The sequence below is a fragment of the Sander vitreus genome, chromosome 24 (genome assembly GCF_031162955.1).
Source record: "Sander vitreus isolate 19-12246 chromosome 24, sanVit1, whole genome shotgun sequence".
Classification (NCBI taxonomy): Eukaryota; Metazoa; Chordata; class Actinopteri; order Perciformes; family Percidae; genus Sander; species Sander vitreus.
The window spans coordinates 8,283,315-8,304,136 of NC_135878.1; the positions used below are offsets into that span (position 1 = coordinate 8,283,315).

At 40.9% G+C, this 20,822-nt stretch overlaps 1 protein-coding gene across 1 annotated transcript in view; it reads left to right on the top strand.

The window, feature by feature from the left end:
- LOC144512973 (semaphorin-5B-like) overlaps positions 1-20,538 on the top strand; it is a 34,732-nt gene extending 14,194 nt beyond the window's left edge. The window contains exons 4-24 of the mRNA XM_078244000.1: positions 1,133-1,321; positions 3,575-3,674; positions 3,849-3,894; positions 4,497-4,559; positions 4,675-4,773; positions 5,227-5,440; positions 5,538-5,823; positions 7,196-7,331; positions 8,077-8,284; positions 8,387-8,594; positions 9,432-9,549; positions 9,986-10,170; positions 10,493-10,636; positions 10,758-10,905; positions 14,539-14,764; positions 16,020-16,241; positions 16,327-16,497; positions 18,138-18,287; positions 18,653-18,688; positions 19,458-19,669; positions 19,828-20,538. Of these exons, the coding sequence (XP_078100126.1) occupies positions 1,177-1,321; positions 3,575-3,674; positions 3,849-3,894; positions 4,497-4,559; positions 4,675-4,773; positions 5,227-5,440; positions 5,538-5,823; positions 7,196-7,331; positions 8,077-8,284; positions 8,387-8,594; positions 9,432-9,549; positions 9,986-10,170; positions 10,493-10,636; positions 10,758-10,905; positions 14,539-14,764; positions 16,020-16,241; positions 16,327-16,497; positions 18,138-18,287; positions 18,653-18,688; positions 19,458-19,669; positions 19,828-19,989 (3,279 nt within the window). The 5' untranslated portion in view covers positions 1,133-1,176 and the 3' untranslated portion in view covers positions 19,990-20,538. The remainder of the gene's footprint in view (positions 1-1,132; positions 1,322-3,574; positions 3,675-3,848; positions 3,895-4,496; positions 4,560-4,674; positions 4,774-5,226; positions 5,441-5,537; positions 5,824-7,195; positions 7,332-8,076; positions 8,285-8,386; positions 8,595-9,431; positions 9,550-9,985; positions 10,171-10,492; positions 10,637-10,757; positions 10,906-14,538; positions 14,765-16,019; positions 16,242-16,326; positions 16,498-18,137; positions 18,288-18,652; positions 18,689-19,457; positions 19,670-19,827) is intronic.
- The last annotated feature ends 284 nt before the right edge of the window (positions 20,539-20,822 follow it).

A 20,822-nucleotide genomic window follows, 5' to 3' on the forward strand; every position in this document is an offset into this window, starting at 1 on the left:
GATAGCGGCGGAAAATATCGGCCCAGCCCGGCCCGAGGGTCGGGATGGGTCCGGTTCGGGCTCGGGCAGAGAATCTAAACTCTAGTACTCAGTCCCCTTCCCTTTTAACCTAAAACAGGAAATTTCATCTGCTTGAATATTTTGATTTCTGATTTGGTTTTAAAATGTAAAAAGGTGTTTCTTTAGACTTTCCACAATTTATTAAGCATGCATATTGCAATGTTTTCCTTCCCAGGAAAAACAAAATCCAGCTGTGTGCATCTCATACTTAAAATAACTATGAAGTTGGCATTGTCCTTTTGACCTGGATGTCCGTATGTTCACACAGTGCTGAGAAAAAAAGCTCCATTTGCTGTATTTTACCTGTTGTCCTCATTGTTGGAGTTATTTGGCACCCCCGAGGGAAGTTTTCTTCACTGCAGGTTGTTTGACATCATGGCCAAATGTTGAGAAGTAAGTCGTACAAGTCCACAAAGGTCCACAGGTGCTGGCATTCGTGCACACATAGCACACAGCCTAAATGATCAGCTAATTCTTTTAGCATTTTTGTGCCATTTGGTGACACTCTATGTAAAAGGGCCTTTGCTATGACCCCTGGGCATGTGGTCATCATCATCAGATCATCATCTTTGAGCAGACTTGATGTACATAAATGGATTTTGATGTTGACACAAAGACCCTTCATGTGGCTCACCGTTAAAAGTTCACACCCCCTGTTTGGCGCTGGGCCCAGGCTCGTCTTTGAAAAGGTCTCCTCAGTCATAAAGATCTCTGTTGATGGCACCCTTGGTTTGAGAGTCGGCATTAGAGAGTTTGGCGGCTCTGGCCTTTTGAGATGAATTAGCCGTGACCAAGTCCTGCCGACACTGAGGGGCTGGACACCCAGAGCAGACAGACAGAGCCAGCAGAAGGGCCGCTGGGCTGGGGGGGACTGGCAAAACTAATTTAGACGGATGGACAGGCACAGACAGAGCAAGTCAGGGTGTGCAGAAGTGTCAAGTACTGTTTAATGTTTATGGATTTTCAAAATCTAATACAGAGAGAAAGTTTAGATTGTAAATATCGATTTGTTTTTGTCCTTGGTGTTTGATTCTTGCAGGTCATGTGCTTACATTTTCCTCCATTCCAACAGGTGTTTCCTGAGGACCTGATAGAAGACTGGATGTGGTTGTAACTATGGTTACGTCAGGGTTGGGGGCGTGGGCCCTCTCCGCCTGTGGCCTCGTGCTGGTCATCTGTTCGTCTGTGTGTCTGTCCCAGCAGCCTCACATCAAACCAGCAGAGTGTCTTAGAAAGGAACATCCTGTTGTCTCTTACCAAGGTGAGCGCATCAGTACAAGCTTTACTTTTCAGTTATTAGAGACATGTCCACATCTGTCTCTCAACTTCTGGTCGCTAAGTCAAAAGTCTCATTCCTGATTGGTTCACACAGCCTACTATGGATTTATGAAAGGTGGGAACTCATGTCTACGTTTATAAGGAGTTAATGTGGCCTGACATCCATTGCAGTTATCAGATTAAAAGACAATCTTTGGTTATAGCGTAATTTTCAACTAGCTTTGTGTTGGAGCAACAGATGCTGAAACTAGCTGATTCTTGCTTTGTTGGTCTGGAAGCTGATTTATCCTAACCCAACTATACAATATGTATACATTTTTGTTGCATCATTTGAAATAATCAGCTCGTTAAACAATGTCATGGAAAACAGGAGAGATCTTGTTTCTATCTGATTTATTGAACCTCATGCAGACATTTGTGATTTGAAGATAAAAATGAGCTGATGAAAGGTTTGATTGGATCATAAAAACTTTATGACAACTTCATATATATTGTATTGTCACATATAGTATATACACATTAAAAACACCAGTCAACATAACCGGGAAAAGAACCAATTTAATTAGCGCTGCTACAAGTGCTGATAGCGTTTGATGTATGGAAGACTCCTGTAGATGAAAGTCTCTCATTATCTTCCAGCTCTTGCAGTCCTTAATGCTCTATGTTATGTTGTAAAACAATATTTGCCAAAATGCAGGAACAATATGGTTACAGGTAGATGTCCAATGAAGGGATGGTTTGTATTCATGTTGTATTGTTACTCTCTGAACGCTGTTCAAAGTGGAACAGAGACCAGGCAAGAATTTTGGTTCACTTCTGTTTGAAATAACCATCTTGATAAAGTAGTTGCTTTCAAGATGTTGCTTCATGTACATGCTTCAAGTATTGCAAAGCGTGAGGCTGGAGTTGATTTGAGATATAATAAGAGTGTGGCAGTGTTAAAAGCTCTCAGGTGGTGTTTTAATCTGCATATATATAAATAAATAAAGAGTTAGTTGGGTTTATCTTGTGCTTTAAGGCTCAATATTGAAAGTTATAGGTGTTCATATTATTAAACTATTCTTGGACATTTTAACATACACAAAGGTTTATATGAAATGAATAAGTGTTTCAAATGTCTACAGTATGGCCTCATTAAATGTTCTTCTTCAGCTGTCTTAACAACTGTGAATGGCCTTTGATGATATTATTTTGACAGGATGTCAGCTTCCATTCAGCTCAAAGTGTCCGACTGGCAAACCAGGATGTTATTGTTTTGGATACATTTGTCCCACAAGCGAGGCCGTTCAATAAAAGGAACCAGCATTAATTTAGACACCAGCAATTTGCTCTGAAACACTGTGGGAAGGACTGTGGTTTGTTCACACTACCCAAAGATGATGTAAAACAGCCAGTGGCTTGTTTATCCCTTGTGTTGTCTTCTGGTCGACCATGCACTTGTTGTCCTTCTGGGTCAAAATTAACACTTTTTTTTGACAGTTTTGTAACTTTATTATCTTAAGATATCTTATTTTTGGAATTCATGGTCAATACATCTCATTTATAGGAGATTATACCTCATTTTGAAATGATGAATGATTTTGACTAATATAAGAGGAACCTATGTTGGTGGAGAATCACAGACGTGTGTATGTCAAAGTTTAGTCAGGTTTTGAAACCATTTCATTTTTTTCAAATGCTATAAAATTGAATACCCACAATTCAATGAAAGTAGTAATTGGGTATTTGCAATTGTACTTATTTTTTTGAGTAATTTGGTTAAAAAGAAACCCATATTTCTGATGTAGAAGTTTTGAGAAAATCAACAAAGGGCTCATTAGGCAAGAGGAACTGCGACTGAACAAATATCAATATGTCTATTTACACAGAAATTGTTGGAAATTGGGTTTGTTCGTCAGATGTTTTCAATTTTAATTATGTTCTGCCCCCTCCCCCCCTACTTTTTTTAATTCAAGTCTGCATCCTTGGTTTGTAAAGTTTTGAAGCCTTGGCCTGAGCCTCCATTCTGGCGTAAGGTTGAAAGGCTCATGGGAGGTTGTGGAGCTGTCAGACTGCGGGATCAGTTGATTCACTGGAGAGAAATGTGACACATCAGTAAGAACACTGAGGGCTTATCTGAGGCTGGGAGCTAGGTACCATTTGGTGGAGAACGGTTCCCACGCACTTCATGTAATGGCTCTGTGCTACTTTTTCCCTCTTACATGTCGCTTCATCCTGTTGTTCTTTCTCTCTCCAGCGTTGAGGCCAGGGATGTCAGAGTTCTCTCATCCAGGAGTGAAGGATTTCTCCCAGCTGGCACTGGACCTGAGCAGAAACCAGCTCATTGTGGGAGCAAGGTGACAAATAACTAACACTCAAAGCAGACAACATTCAAACAGCATTAAGTCAACGTGCTGTATGTTGCCAATATACAATGTTGTAGGAATGAAATCATTACTAGTGTATTAAACCCTCTGCAGTGTGTGTGCTTCTGCTACTCTTCCTCTTAACATGAAAAACCTCTTTTATAGAAACTTCCTCTTCAGACTGACGTTAAGCAACGCCTCGCTCATACAGGTAATGACATTTTTAAAGTGAATGTACGATTGAAAAAGAAATCTGCTTTTACTTGTTTTTGTCTCCCATATAAATACATTAACATATTTTTAGCCTAAAGGAATAGGTCGGCATTTTGGGAAGTTTGCTGACTTGCTGAGAGTTAGATGGGAAGATCAATGTCTGTACATTAAATATGTAGCTGGAGCCAGCAGCTGGTTAGCTTAGCTTTGCATAAAGACTGGAAGCAGGGAGCCAAAGCTGCCTCATAATGAATGTTACATCCAAAGTGTAAGTGTGGTTTTGTGATGGGTTGTGTGCTAGACTGTTTTTTCGCTGGAAGCAGTGACTTCTTGCAGTTAACACTTTGTTTTTGTTTTTTACAGATTAAACACACTATTGCATGTTAATTAGTGTATTCTCATCTTACTCTCAGCAACAAAGCAAATAAGCGTTTTTTCTCAAAATGTTTAACTACTCCTTTAAATTTTGCACAAATGTGTGTGTTTTCTGATTTACTGTTGCATGAAATGCAGCTACCTAAACTCCTGTCGGTGCGGAGATGCTATTAATGTTAATTTAGTTGTAAAGAAACCAAAATATTTATTTTTTGTGTTCCCCAGGCGACAGAATGGGCACCCGATGAAGACACAATGCGCTCATGTCAGAGCAAGGGGAAGTCTGAGGTAGTGTGTCGCGTCATAATACAGAAGTCTTTGTTCACGTTATTCATAATGTGGTCAACTAAAATGACTGTTTACGTTTTATTAATTACCAACCAAACTGAGTGTTTGTCTGCAGGAGGAGTGTCAAAACTACATCCGGGTTTTGTTGATAAGTGGGACGACGCTCTTCACGTGCGGGACCAATGCTTTCACCCCAGTCTGCATAACCAGGCAGGTTGGTATATCATGAGATGTGATGAAGCAAGTTACCAGCTAGATCAGGTTTGAGCCATGGGGATTATCCACCATCAAAATGAATCAAAAGGAATACTACTTATAACCCAATCACCACAGAATCTCAAGAAAATTTGAAGCCTCTGACAGTTAAAAACTTTCTGAAATAATCGATTAGTCGTCTCATCGTTTCAGCCCTATAAAGGAGGCCCTTTTTTTGCAATGTATGCTCATAAATAATTAGCTTTGTTGTCTTCATGATCCCGAAAAGTAGTAATATAAATAATCCACCCTTCACCATCACAAAAGTTAAGAAAATGAATGTAATTATTTCTTAACAATGTAGTTTGCAACCCGCGGTGCAAACTGAATACTAAAACAGAAGCAGCAGATTCTCTATTCATTATTTGTTGTGAATTCACTTGTGTTTACACCTGTTTACACTTCCTGTCAGATTGGTAACATCAGTCAGGTGTTGGACACAGTGAACGGTGTTGCCAGATGTCCCTATGACCCGCGCCACAACTCCACCGCCATGGTAACAGAGAGGGGCGAGTTGTATGCTGCTACGGTGATTGACTTCTCAGGACGTGACCCCGTCATCTACAGGAGCCTGGGCAACATGCTGCCACTGCGCACCGCCCAGTACAACTCCAAATGGCTCAACGGTGAGCAAAGCACCACACTGACTTGTCCTGTCACATGTCTCTTTTTGTGGGTATCATATCTTCCATATCTTTTCTCTCCTCCTCATGTGTCTTTCAGAGCCTAATTTTGTGTCCGTTTATGAGATTGGTCGATTTGCCTATTTCTTCCTGAGAGAAACCGCAGTTGAAAACGACTGTGGGAAGATAGTGTTCTCTCGCGTGGCCCGGGTCTGTAAGAACGATATGGGTGGACGTTTCCTTTTGGAGGACACCTGGACCACCTTCATGAAGGCCCGACTCAACTGCTCACGCTCAGGAGAAATCCCCTTTTACTACAACGAGCTGCAGAGCACCTTTTACTTACCAGAGCAGGACCTGATCTACGGTATCTTTACCACTAATGTGTGAGTAATGTTCATTAATTACACTCTCTCTATGTAGACTGGAGTTTAAAGGCCCTGAACACCCACACAGGTGTTTTCAGTTAATGTGGCTGATTGGACCTCTTCCCAGGACTGTGTGGGTGTGTCTAGACTGATTGATTGACATCTCCCTGAGCCTCTCGTTAGCTTCGTTGCACCTGTTAGGGCAGGACAAATGACAGCTTTATCATTGTTATTGGTAGAAAAGATTTGTGACCTAAAAGAAATCCCATCTAAGCGCCACATTGGCTCATTCAACCCACATTCAGACCCACATTCAACCTGAGCAGAGATGTAATCAGCCAGAATAACTGAAATCACCTGTGTGGGGTGTGACAGGTGTTTAAAGCTTATGCTGCTGATGCGCTTTACTGAAGATACCGACAACCAGTATTATAACTGTGTTTCAAAAAAGTACTTTATTCATGCAAGGGGTGGCATCCTTGAAAAAATAACGCTCCAGGCACAGTGTAATAATACTACACTAATACATACATATCTGATCATTTTAGTGCTAAAACTTGCTTCTAGGACCAGTTCAGACTCCAAGTATCAATCTCATGTAAGACTACATCAAACCATAAAAGAACTCTGGTCACTCCAAGTAGCGTATGTCTAAATTTTCATTAGCTACAATAAATTAAAAGACAATTATTGTCTTTGTAAATTAATTCTTTCATTTTGTTATCATTTCACAATTTCCCTTGGTTCTTGTTTTTTTCTTCTTTTTTTTTTTAAAACTTTCCATCAGTGTTCATTTATGTAAAAGCAGTAATACCATGTAAAAATCCTTATGAAAAGACCCACTTTCACAATATTACTTCAACATAATTATATAAGTAATTTGAACAAACTACTTGGTATACAGAGTGGCCCATTTCAAAATGTTTAGTTATTATATGTTATCTAACTGAACTAGAATGAATGATGCATTCATGTGTAAGCAGCATTTTAATGTTTTAGCTGATTGAGATTGAGCTAATTATAACTGCTTTATACAGCCTACTGTTATGTAGTTTATTCTTTAACAAGGCGTCATATATCATCATATATTTATAAGTTGATCATGTGTTTTTTTATGTAGAAAGTACAGTAATTAGTACAGTGTTTCCCTCTGAGATGTTGTGGAGTGGAAGTATGGAGCAAAAGATAAAATACTCAAGTAAAGTACAAGTAAGTCGCAATTGCACTCAGGTTGTTTTTTATGTTTTGTATGTCAACGTGTATTTTATCTCCATCTTTGTTATACCTTATTGATAACTGAGATTATAAGCCATTCTCTTTCTTTCAATCTTGCTTTCTTTCTCACTGACTTCCTGAGATCTGATAGTGATCACATCCTCCCCTTTTTTAGGAACAGTATATCAGCTTCTGCTGTCTGTGCCTTCAATCTGAGCTCCATCACCCAGGCCTTCAATGGACCCTTTCGCTACCAGGAGAACCCCCGCACTGCCTGGCTCTCCACCCCAAACCCCATACCCAATTTTCAGGTAACTCACATATTTAAACAAACTGGATGGACATAGATGTTCTTTTTATGTGACAACATAGTGTTAAAAAATGTGAAAAACAGAAAGTTTTGTCCTTTCATAATTTTCCAGCCTTCCCTTCAAGACTGGTACTCATTTCATCTTGGTGTGCTGAGGATAAAGATAGCTTATTGCAGTATAGCACAAAGAAAATTCTCCCTCAGCTCCCTCAAATATAATTCCAACAATAAGTGCTTGGCAAGTTTCCCAACACATACAAAATGCGACCCAAATCGAGCTGCAGGGACCTTGTAGTGACATTTCAGTTTATGTAATCTCTGCATTTCATATGTAATAGTTTTGTTATTTTTAAATTTCTAAATTTGCATTTATTTAACATATATTTGTGCTGTCAGTAATGGCCTTCTGCAGCTCATATTGATATTTCTCATGGAAAAAACTTTGTCTTTCAGTAAAAAACAGAAAAGGACCTGAAACTATAAACATTCATGAAGGCTCTGTTGCAAAACAAAGGACCTCATACTGACACACCTTATTCAAATGTAACCATTAATGTTCTCAGTTACACCAGCTTTTGACAATTCAAATAACCATTACACAGGTCTGTTTCTAGCTCGTGCCCTCAGGTTGAAGACATACTAAAATTAGCATCTGAGTGTTTTGTTGATAAGAAAAGACATCTGCTGCAGACTCAGAAACATCATCCACCAACTTACGTTCTTAACACGCGACACTAATCCCTCAGTGTGGCACACTGGAGGAGGGAGGCCCCGGTGGGAACCTGACAGAGCGCAGCCTCCAGGATGCCCAGCGACTCTTCCTCATGAATGATGTGGTCCAGCCGATCACCATCAACCCTCTGCTCACCCAGGACAACCTGCGCTTCTCCAAGCTGGTGGTGGACATCGTGCAGGGCCGAGACACCCTCTACCATGTCATGTACATCGGCACCGGTGAGCGAGAGGGCAGAGAGCTGGGGCAACAACAAAAAAATGTTAGTGCTGTAGATCATTTTCATCCCAGAACCTCTCTCCTTGTTCATCTTGTCCAATCAGAATACGGCACCATCCTAAAGGCTCTCTCCACAACCAATAAAAGCCTTCAAGGCTGCTACCTGGAGGAGCTCAGGCTCCTCCCTCAAGGGCATATCGGACCAATCAAGAGCCTCCAAATCCTCCACAGTGACAGATCTTTGATTGTTGGGCTTGATGACAGGCTGGTGAAGATCCCATTGGAACGCTGCTCCAGCCATCCAACTGAACGGTATGATCCAATAGACAATCAAAAGTGCCTCATCAAATATGATGTCAGCTTTCAGAGTGTCTTTCTGAAAAATAAGTTGCTTTCAGATAATGAGAAGCCGATTTATAGACTTTTAGTCTCATTTGATAATTGATCAGAATAGAAGGAAACTAGTGACATAGGATTAACAAAAAATGGCAGATATAACAACATAGATATGATTTAATCAAAATATTTAAAGTATAAAGCAAATGCAAATCCAGTGTCTGCAGTGGATCATTTAGTAAAAGTTGTTTAAATCTGGGAGCCGGCTCACTTTGTGGGTTCGTTGCTGCTACTGGTGGTGGTGAGTGTGTAAATGTACTAACTCAAGTTGAAATACTTAAAAAGATTGATGAACTTCGTGCCATTAAAGAGACAAATGCGTGTGGGTGGCCAAGTCTGAAAGGCCTGCGATAAACGCTGACAAAGATGATTATGTTAAGAGCCCAGTTTACTTTCCTTGTAAAAAAAACTGCTTTTGAACTGTCAGTCCATAATTTTGGCAGGATTTAGAGCAGACATTACATAAGCAGGTATTTAATGACTTTGTTGACGTAACCAGAATATGTTGACAACCTTACAAAATATTGTATGATGTCTCAGTATCAGTCCCTCCAGCAGCTCTCCTACTTGAAACACAATACAAGTCCTTTAATACAGAGAAAACAATTATTATCTTAAAACATCCTGCTGACTGTACACTGTGGAAATGTGCAGACTACTAGAGTTCATTTAGCAAACAAGACTGTATTGCAGAGAAACTTGATAATTTTGCAACTGAAACAATTATTGACTAGTTGTCTGCACTCATATTAGTCATTGCATGGAAGCTCGGGACCCTTACTGCGGCTGGGATCACAAACAGAAGCGCTGCACCACCATCGAGGAGAGCTCCAACATGAACCAGTGGACTCAAAACATTACTGAGTGCCCAGTAAGAGACACACACACACACACACACACACACACACACACACACACACACACACACACACACACACACACACACACACACACACACACACACAGTCTGGTGTATTGGTCTTTACTGTATATATTTAAAATGCTTTGCATTTTCATTAAGAGTTAATGAGAAGTGTCTAAAAAGCATTCCTTCCTCTTTGATTTCCATGAGGTTATTGACAATGGTAAAACACTTTATTGTCAGCAGTCTTAGAATCTATAATGGATTTCACATTAAATTCATTATCATTTGTGCAAAGCTGTATATTAGGTAAATATATTATGGTAATATTTAACAATTACAGCACATTAAGCTGTAGGTTTAGACCAATTTGGTGCATTTTGCAAATGTGACTTATTCACATGCATATGGCGTGGACTTTAATCCCCTTAAATCCTCTCTGAAGGTGAGGAACCTGACACAGGATGGCGGTTTTGGTCCTTGGGCGCCATGGCAACCTTGTAACCACGATGACGGCGAGGGCTCCATCAGCAGCTGTGTGTGTAGGTCCCGCTCTTGTGACGGACCTTTAGCCCAATGTGGTGGGGTTGAATGTAAAGGCGCAACTATCCAGGTGGCAAACTGTTCCAGGTACAGTCTCTTTATGCAGATATTCTAACAACGAGTAATCTTCATTACTTTACAGATCAGACTCAACTGCTGACTTCATAACAGGGCAAAGCTAGCCTAATACATCTGATAGTTAAATAGTTAAATCAATACAACCGTACTCCTCATCAGCTCATAATGGACTTATTAAGTGCTTAAAAGGTGGACAAGATGGAAAGACAGTGAAGCTCGTTGCGTAGCCTGTGATGTGAATGAGTTAATTGTTAAATAATGTGGCTCTTAATCTTGAGTTGTTTTTTTGTGTGGCATGAATCACAAATGAATTCCTGATTCTGTTCCTCAGGAATGGCGGCTGGACTCCCTGGTCTTCATGGGGCCAGTGCAGCAGCAGTTGTGGTATTGGATTTGAAGTGAGGCAGCGATCCTGCAACAATCCCTCGCCTCGCCACGGTGGTCGAATCTGTGTTGGCCAGGGTCGAGAGGAGAGGTGAGAAAGAATACGTTTGCTTCAGTTTCTGCACCAAGAGGTAGAAATGTTGTCATCTATGATAGGAACATACATATTATCACTTTGGATCGGAATGACTTTAGTGTCTCTGTATTTCCAGGCTGTGCAATGAGAAAAAGCCCTGTCCCCTGCCTGTGTTGTGGACAGCGTGGGGCCCCTGGGCACACTGCAGTGCTGAATGTGGAGGGGGGGTCCACTCCAGGACCAGATCCTGTGAGAATGGCAATAGCTGTCCTGGATGTTCTATGGTATGTAGTGCTTGATTATTCAAGAAATTAGGTTAAGGTGTTTAGAACCACGCTAAAAAGTAATTTACAAAAGTAAACGTTCTAGTGTTGGATTCTATATTAATTAAATATTTCACCCCAAAATGTTTGGTATTTGCTTGTCTGGCCAAGAACATCAAACTGTGCTACATGCATCTCTTCTTTTTGGCTTAATCTCATTCTACTAAACCTGCACTGATATGGTTTATGGTTTACAGTGTATATACAGTAAATATTTCAGTATATTCTGTAAGATGACTGTGGTTAAATATTCCCTGTTGTTTCTGATTGACCACAAAATCTTACAGACTCCAAAAAGTCATAACAGGATAAAATAATTTAGTCACTTTTATTTCACACACACAGTCATGTTTTTCTGCAGATAATACATTATTTAAGTTATATTTGGAATAATAGATGCTTAAGGCTTTTCTTGCTAGAGCACGGATTATTGGGTTATTAAAATCAAAGATTAATCCCCTTGAGAGCATGATTGTGCTCAGTAAATTGTAACCAGCTATATGTTAGAAGCTTATGTTTTTTTTCTTCTTTCTGACTGTTTTCTCTTCCTAATTTTTATGACCAAGTCTTTGTGCCATTTGTTGGCCTGTGGCGCAGCTGCTTCTTTTTACCTGCTGGTAAGAAGCTTCACAGAGAGGGGCTAACACACATAGAGGTTTACATTGTCCATTTCAATAATCCATCTCCTTCCTCACAGGAGGCCTGATCAACAAGTAGTAGTTTCTAGTGCTGCAAAAAGAACAGGATCCCTCACTGGCTTTCCGCCCATGAACAATGCCAAATGTGTTTCTTGGAACCCAATCCAGAAGAAGTCATTGTGTGTCTGCAGCGAGGTGAAGCCTTTCATGCCTCTTCACAGCCACCAGAAGAGTTTAAGTAGTCCCATCAAACACGTTAATTAGCAGCATAGTAAAGTCCCTCCAAAAATAACTGAAATATTTGTGTTTTTAGCAGCAGTGTGTCTCTGAAAGTTGTTTATAATGAATTACTGAAACAGTGGGATCCTCCTGTGTGTGTGTGTGTGTGTGTGTGTATATATATATATATATATATATATATATATATATATATATATATATATATATATATATATATATATATACAGTCAGGTCCATAAATATTGGGACATCGACACAATTCTAATCTTTTTGGCTCTATACACCACCACAATGGAGTTGAAATGAAACGAACAAGATGTGCTTTAACTGCAGACTTTCATCTTTAATTTGAGGGTATTTACATCCAAATCAGGTGAGCGGTGTAGGAATTACAACAGTTTGTATATGTGCCTCCCACTTTTTAAGGGACCAAAAGTAATGGGACAACTGGCTGCTCAGCTGTTCCATGGCCAGGTGTGTGTTATTCCCTCATTATCCCATTTACAAGTAGCAGATAAAAGGTCCAGAGTTGATTTCAAGTGTGCTATTTTCATTTGGAATCTGTTGCTGTCAACTCTCAATATGAGATCCAAAGAGCTGTCACTATCAGTGAAGCAAGCCATCATTAGGCTAAAAATCTAAACAAACCCATCAGAGAGATAGCAAAAAACATTAGGTGTGGCCAAATCAACTGTTTGGAACATTCTTAAAAAGAAAGAACGCACCGGTGAGCTCAGCAACACCAAAAAGACCCGGAAGACCACGGAAAACAACTGTGGTGGATGACCGAAGAATACTTTCCTGGTGAAGAAAACACCCTTTCACAACAGTTGGCCAGATCAAGAACACTCTCCAGGAGGTAGGTGTATGTGTGTCAAAGTCAACAATCAGAGAAGACTTCACCAGAGTGAATACAGAGGGTTCACTACAAGATGTAAACCATTGGTGAGCCTCAAATAAACAGGAAGGCCAGATTAGAGTTTGCCAAACAACATCTAAAAAAAGCCTTCACATTTCTGGAACAACATCCTATGGACAGATGAGACAAAGATCAACTTGCACCAGAGTGATGGGAAGAGAAGAGTATGGAGAAGGAAAGGAACTGCTCATGATCCAAAGCATACCACCTCATCAGTGAAGTATGGTGGTGGTAGTGTCATGGCGTGGGCATGTATGGCTGCCAATGGAACTGGTTCTCTTGTATTTATTGATGATGCGACTGCTGACAAAAAGCAGCAGGTTGAATTCTGAAGTGTTTCGGGCAATATTATCTGCTCATATTCAACCAAATGCTTCAGAACTTATTGGACGGCGCTTCACAGTGCAGATGGACAATGACCCGAAGCATACTGTGAAAGCAACCAAAGAGTCTTTTTAAGGGAAAGAAGTGGAATGTTATGCAATGGCCAAGTCAATCACCTGACATGAATCCGATTGAGCATGCATTTCACTTGCTGAAGACAAAACTGAAGGGAAAATGCCCCAAGAACAAGCAGGAACTGAAGACAGTTGCAGTAGAGGCCTGGCAGAGCATCACAGGGATGAAAGCCAGCGTCTGGTGATGTCTATGCGTTCCAGACTTCAGGCTGGAATTGAATGCAAAGGATTTGCAACCAAGTATTAAAAAGTGAAAGTTTGATTTATGATTGTTAATCTGTCCCATTACTTTTGGTCCCTTAAAAAGTTGGAGGCACATATACAAACTGTTGTAATTCCTACACCGTTCACCTGATTTGGATGTAAATACCCTCAAATTAAAGCTGAAAGTCTGTAGTTAAAGCACATCTTGTTCGTTTCATTTCAACTCCATTGTGGTGGTGTATAGAGCCGAAAAGATTAGAATTGTGTCGATGTCCCAATATTTATGGACCTGACTGTATATATAAAACCTGTAGTAGAACAGACAGAAGTAGCTAGATTTCATCTACTCAGTGAAATTAAATCATGGATGCAAACCAACTTCCTGAAACTTAACTGTGACAAATCAGACATGATCATCATCGGTACCAAAACCACTCACAATGTCTGCCCCACCATCGGTTACTCCACACATCCACCTAAAGAACATAGCTCGTCTCCACCCATCACTCTCCTTCTCTGCTGCCTAAACCTTGATCATTGCCTTCATCACATCCACAATTGACTACTGCAATAGCAGTCCTTGCGGTACATCATCCAAAGTACAATCAGAACTCTGCTGCTCTTCTGCTCACCCATTCACACTCCTGTGACAACATCACTCCTCTCCTCCAGAACCTCAACTGGCCTCCTATCCCACAACGGATACAGTTTAAAGTCCTTCTGCTCACTCACAAAGCCCTACATAACCAGGTCCCCTCCTATCTCATCGACCTGCTCCAGCACCACACTCCTTCCCGCAGCCTCCGCTCCTGGGATGCTAACCTCATGTCTACACCACTCAGGACTAAGTGCCGGACTTGGGGTGACAGAGACTTCTCCATAGCTGCCTCCTCCCTCTGGAACTCTCTTCCCAAACACATCCGCGACTGCACCAGTCTGTCCATGTTCAAATCACAAGTCAAAACTCACCATTTCAGAGCTGCTTTTAATGTTCGATTGTGTGTGGATTTTTAATGTATGATTTTTTTTTTCTTTCTTTTTCGTGTCTTTAAGTGTTGTAAAAAGTGCTATATAAATAAAATGAATTATTATTATTACATTAATGGTGATAAGCTTCCTCCATCCTGTTTTCCAGGAGTATAAGGCCTGTAATCTGGAGGCCTGCCCTGAAGTGCGGCGCAACACCCCCTGGACCCCCTGGTTGCCATTCAACGTTAGTCAAGATGGGTCAAGGCAAGAGCAGAGATTCAGGTACACCTGCCGGGCGCTTCTCCCCGACCCCCAGCAGCTCCAGCTGGGCAAGAAGAAGATGGAGACCCGGTTCTGTCCCAATGACGGGTCTGGAGCCTGCCAGACTGACTGTGAGTACTGGGAATGAACAGAGGACATGTAATGGAAACATCAGCTCAACAATATTCACCCTCTCATTTCTTGCTCTGCAGTTTTATTCACAAATCACAAATGTGGCCATGTTTCCCTCTTTTTTGTCAGTTGCCAGCAGGTGTTCTTGGAACATTCATGGAAACACAGCTGGTGTGGTCATTACCTGCTAGACTGCATAGCCAGATGCCACCTTAACCTGGGGATAAAATGGCAAATGTTAGGTTTAAATTAGTCTTTATATTTGGAATATACCAGTCTGAAAAAATGAAGCCTGGTCTAACTCTACAAATCATTCTAATACAGTATACTGTATCTGTAAAACCTGCTGAATAGAACTGCATCTGATTGGACTTTAAAGAGTGCTGCTGGTGGCGGAGCTCCCAGTTTGCCCCAATAAACACAGCTGGTCTCATCAAAAGCAGGATGTGGCCAAACTGTATGCAGACACCAATCAGCAGATTGACAACATCACTGAATCATCATGGGGAAGCACGTCCATGGCTCTTCCTTTCTTTCCTTTCATGGAATCCTATAAAAGATATAAAATTGTGTCAGTTTAGTTATTTACTCCAAAATAGCTAAAGCTGACAAGGTGGAAATGTCTTATTGTTTTATCTCAGGTTTGGTCGCTGCTCTTGTCCTAAAATATTTCTGCTGTCCCCTATGAAAGCCTCAGGAAGTACTCCCCATTCATATGTAAATCATTTCTGATTGTGGATGCCTATGTGTGTGTGGCGGGTGTAACGGAAAACTAGTTCATGTTTCATCATGGCCCAGATTACACCACACTAATTAATGTTTCATAACAGGCTGTCTGTCTGCTGAGTTTGGCAATAAAAAGATAAAATGTTTCGGTTCATGTTTGAACTGATTGAAAATTTAAAAGTTTAGATTTTCTGAACAATTCACTCATTCAGCAGGGTGGCTCAAAAGATGTTGGGATCAACTTCCACTCAATTGTTTGAGTGAAAGTTTTTTTTTTTTTTTTTAATGAATGTTGTTTTAGTCTTTCTTTCCTCCTTCTTACTACTCCAGTGCATTGCTTATCATGTCAAAAGGATTTAAAAAAAATCACTATTTATGGTGCATTTAAAAAGCATTTGGATTATATTATTTGCTGCGTGTCATCCCTTCTCTTTCTTCCCTTTCCTTTCTATACTATCACTATCTAACAAAATAAAAATATATATATATAGATATATAGATAAAAAAGTGTTTTCTGTGTATTTCCAGCTCTGGTTGAAGACTTGGTGAAGACTAGTGGGCGAACTCTGTCCCAGCCCCAAGGTGTGCGCTGGGATTCGTGGGAAACATGGTCCAGCTGTTCTCAGCAGTGTTCCAGAGGCTTCCGAACCCGGAAACGTAGCTGCTCAACAGCAGAGGGTAGGACGAACCCCAACGCCTGCGTAGGATCCCCGGTGGAGTATCAGGATTGCAACACTCAACCGTGCCCAGGTAAAAGGGAGCTTCTGGCTGTCAGTGTAGTCGCAATAGCAGAATACATTGCATAAATAAAGTTTATTATGTGTGCGTCTTTCAGTGAGTGGAGCCTGGTCTTGCTGGTCCTCCTGGTCCCAGTGCTCGGCCAGCTGTGGGGGCGGACACTACCAGCGGACTCGGACATGCAGCAACCCACCCCCTGCCAGTGGAGGAGACATCTGTATAGGCCTGCACACTGAAGAGGCACTCTGTAATACACATGCCTGTGAAGGTAAATTTGCGTATGGCTGTTAAAGGCGCCCTGCCACACGTATTTAATTACTTTGTGGTAATGTCTTAAGTTCTACCATGGACTCTGTAACATTTTTGTGGAAAAAATGCCTTGGTTACCTTGTTTCAAGCCATTCTAGCGTGGTATAGAAAGCCTGCAGGAAGACTCAGCTCGATTTGTGCCAGTTCTCATTAATATTCAACGAGCTAAGCTGCTTGACTCTGATTGGCTAACAGCTAGCCAATGAGAGCCTAGCTATCAGCATCCTTTACCCAGTGCAACTGGGCGAGCTCATGAATAGATAATGAGCTCAGGCAACATGATGTCAGACCGACCAGCTTTTGTTATTGGCCTGATTCCTCCGCTTATTTCTTTTCAGTGGCTAGAGCTGACAGAGGAGGTAGCAGCTCATTTTCACATTCACCACATAAGACAAACACATATGGACCTAACATATTTCAAAAAATGCAAGTAAAAACAGTTTTGTGTGGCAGGGCACCTTTAACATAGATCTTCTTCTTTTTCTTCTTCTTCTTCTTCTTCTTCTTCTTCTTCTTCTTCTATTACTATTGATGTGGACAACATGAATCATGATTTTGTATACTGGTTATTTTAATTGCCATTTCTTTTTTTCATTTTCTGCTGTTTTGATTTGTACTTTGTTTCCAAAAGTGCTATGCAAGTTAATTGTCATTTATCATAATTGTTACACCGTAAATACACTCCCTAGATTCACCCTGTCTCCCTCGGTTAAATAATGCTGTTTGTCTGGACACTGATATGTAATCTCTCCTACACAGCAAGTGGTGAATCAATATTTGGGTTGAGGTTGTTGGAACCTATCCCAGCATGCATTGGATGAAAGTCAGAAAAAAAATCTGTAGCCTCAAATTCTACCATTGGCATGTGCCTTTTATTCCTTTTGTCTTTCAAAAAAACAAAGTAGAGACATGGAAAGCAAATTGGTGTTACCAACTTCTCATCTATTTTAAGCTTTTGTTCAATAAACAAAGGAACCCCAGTAGGCGCACACGCACACTGAACTGTGACTGGCTCTTGATGATGATGACCATTGCAACATTGACAGCAACATTTCTCAACCTGCACACTTGGTGAATTTCAGCACAGTTTCTGTGGTCACTCAGTTCCACAGGAGATACAGTATATGGACTTCTAGTGACTACTAAATCTCAGTGTTCATTTCAAGATATTTCATGAACCACTTTTATGGAAGTTTGAAAAACCACCTACTGCAGTTCCTGAGTGCTTTCCTAGACAGTGGACATGGTTACAATAAAAATGGCATTCTAGTTAAATGCCTTTTTTTATTTGGGGGGCTTTCTTTTGAATATCTTTTGAATATAATATATTTAATATTGTTTGGTATTTGCTGATGCTGCATCTATACCACAGGAAATTAAACGAGAACATAAGGACGTAGAAGCAGATCCCAAAACATCAGCGTTTACGGCATGTTACATTTAACAACATGCAAACTTTTCTAACTCGGCCAAAAGCAATGGCAGATAACACAATGTAATCAATAGGTTTTTTTTCTTCACAACTGTAAACTAATTGTTCTTGTGCCCTTGTATTGTTTCAATCTCAAACTTGTATTATTTCTGTCCACTCTTCATCAGATTGGGGTGAATGGACAGATTGGGGGGACTGTGATGACGAGGGTCTGCAGCATCGCACTCGTCGCTGTGTTGAAGACCGGGAGGCTGAAGCCAGTCTCTGCCAGGGTAACGTCACCCAGTCCAGGCCTTGCCAGCCCCACGAGGTTCCAGGTAAGCACATGCTTTTGTTAATAAATTGCTGGAACAAATTTGATGCATACAGTATGCATACATTTGCTGTTGATTGTTGCTGATATAAGCTGGAAAAATCCAGTTTGTGTTATTCAAAAGTTTAATCAGACACAGTAAATGCTGACTTGTTCACTCTGTGTAGAAATTAAAAAGATGAATTAATGTAGATGTCAGCATTCTGCCTACCTCGAGAACAGTGAAGCCTTTGAGACAAATTAACTACTCCTTGTCATTTTTGTTGTTTGATCTCTTGGAGCCGTCGTGATTTCACTTCACTGCATTGATGTTTTTTTTTCTTTCTTCTGTCTCTCCATTTTCATTTCTGTCCGTCTGACTCCCTCCAGTTATTTTACCTGGACAGGAGGACCAGAGCTGTGGAAGTGAGTGAAACAAGAGATGTCTTTCTATTCTGTCTCCCAAAATTACTATCCTTTGTTCCCAGCTCACACAAACCTCCTCCTCAATTTCCCACATTTTATTGGTTTTATGCCTTCACTCTCCTGTTGCATCCACAGTAAATCAATATCACTTTGGTTAAATTGCAGTCTTTGAAAATGTAGCAGTTATTGTTGGGAAATTACATAGTTATTGGCTCTCTTCTTTTACTGATGTGTATCACACCGTTAGTAACACAATTACTTTTGTTTGTGGCTTTTTCCCAGTGTGACATGGGATTTGGCAAAAGTGTGGGGTTGGTATTTGTCTTCTGATGAAGTTAGATAGAAGCCAGATCGTGACATCAAGTCCCAGTATGATGGATGTTCCTCCGTTCCTGCCCCACTGGCATTAGGGCCAATGACAGTCTGTCCTTCATATATTATAGTCCAAGGCAAGACATCATTTAATCATCAATCAATCAAGAAATCAATTAATGTCCTAGGTTCCTAATAAAAGTCAGGAAACATTTTCCCTCGATTTGACACCTCTGAAAACTACAAGCCAGACTACAAAGAAATTTGCTCTGGATATTCATGGTCCCCAGAGGATGAATTGCAATGTTTACCCACTTCCTGAAAGTACCATCGGCGCACAACTTCCACCTCCACTGTACACAAGAAGTATAAAGAAGTATACAAATCTTAAGGGAGAATTGGCATTTGTCTCATCCTCTCTCTTTGCCTTTTCCCCCTCCAACCCCTCTGTTCTCAGCCTTTACTTTGTTCCAGTTAGTAGCCGTGGGCTCAGCCAGTTTCTTTGCAGCAGCGTTACTGTCAGCACTGGCCTACACCTACTGCCATCAACTTAACCGACCATCAGCAGAATCAGCAGTTATCCACCCCAGCACACCCAACCACCTCACCTACAACAAGCAGGGCAACGCCACGCCAAAGAATGAGAAGTACATCCCCATGGAGTTTAAGGTGGGCTGGTTCAATTGTGTCATTATATATACCTATACGCCTAATAATACCTAAGTACTGCCACCTTTATTACGTTTTGAAAAAGTGATTTGTTTTTTGTGCCTTTACAAATACTGTGCCTTTAGGACAAATTCTTTCTTTATGTCTCCACACTACAGACGCTAAACAAGAACAATCTCCATGTGAACGACGAGACATGCAACCACTTCCCCTCCCCGCTGCCATCCAGCAATATGTTCACCACCACCTACTACCCTCCCAGCCTGAGCAAGTACGACTTCCATCCGGACTCCCCCTGCAGGACCTACATGCACAGCTGAGAGGCCAGGCCAGGCTCTTCAAACAAATCCGACCCTCTTTACTCACCCATACACCACCATGAAGTGTTGCCTAGTTCAAAAAATACAACAACATTTGATCATTCTCATGTTCCAGTCAAATTTGTAGATCTGTCAATGAGATCTTACAGGCTCGCTTCACCTAAATTACACTTATCTTTTGTGATATCTTGGCAGATGTAGACAGTTTTTTGGGTTTTTTTTTGCCCAGGTGTTGAGATATCTGAATTTAGTTTATGGTGCCAACAGAGACTCAAAATTACACTTCAGTTCAGCAGCTCTTTCCAGAAACAGTGTTTCCTTTACATCATGCACAGTTATTACATTATGTGCAGATTTTCATGTATGAGTTGCTACTACATGCATAGAAGTTTAAGGTTAATAGCATACACCATGTGCACCGTATATAACGGTTATACTGTGTTCTTGCCCTTGCAGGATTTGTCATTGCATTTTATCAGTTACACAGGCTTAAATATTCATAAACATTAGTGCTGATATGGCCGCACCTTGAGTGTCCTTTTTTGTTTTCCACATTTCCAAATACCTGTATTTTCACAGCTGGCAGGCTTATTGTTCTCCCAAATTGTAAGATGCATCTGTGTGCAAGCCACAATGACACAACTGCAGAGGCACATGCTTCGTTCTCTAAATCAAACCAGCACCTACAGTACAGCTGCTCCCTTCCTCTTACTTCAACCACCCTGAGGTGCTGCGTTTGTGCTCAGGGCAGTGTGAGAGCAGGGTAGGACCCAGAGCTCCAGGCATTCAGGTAGACTTCCTGGACAATGTATGTACCTGGATTTCTACCAGAC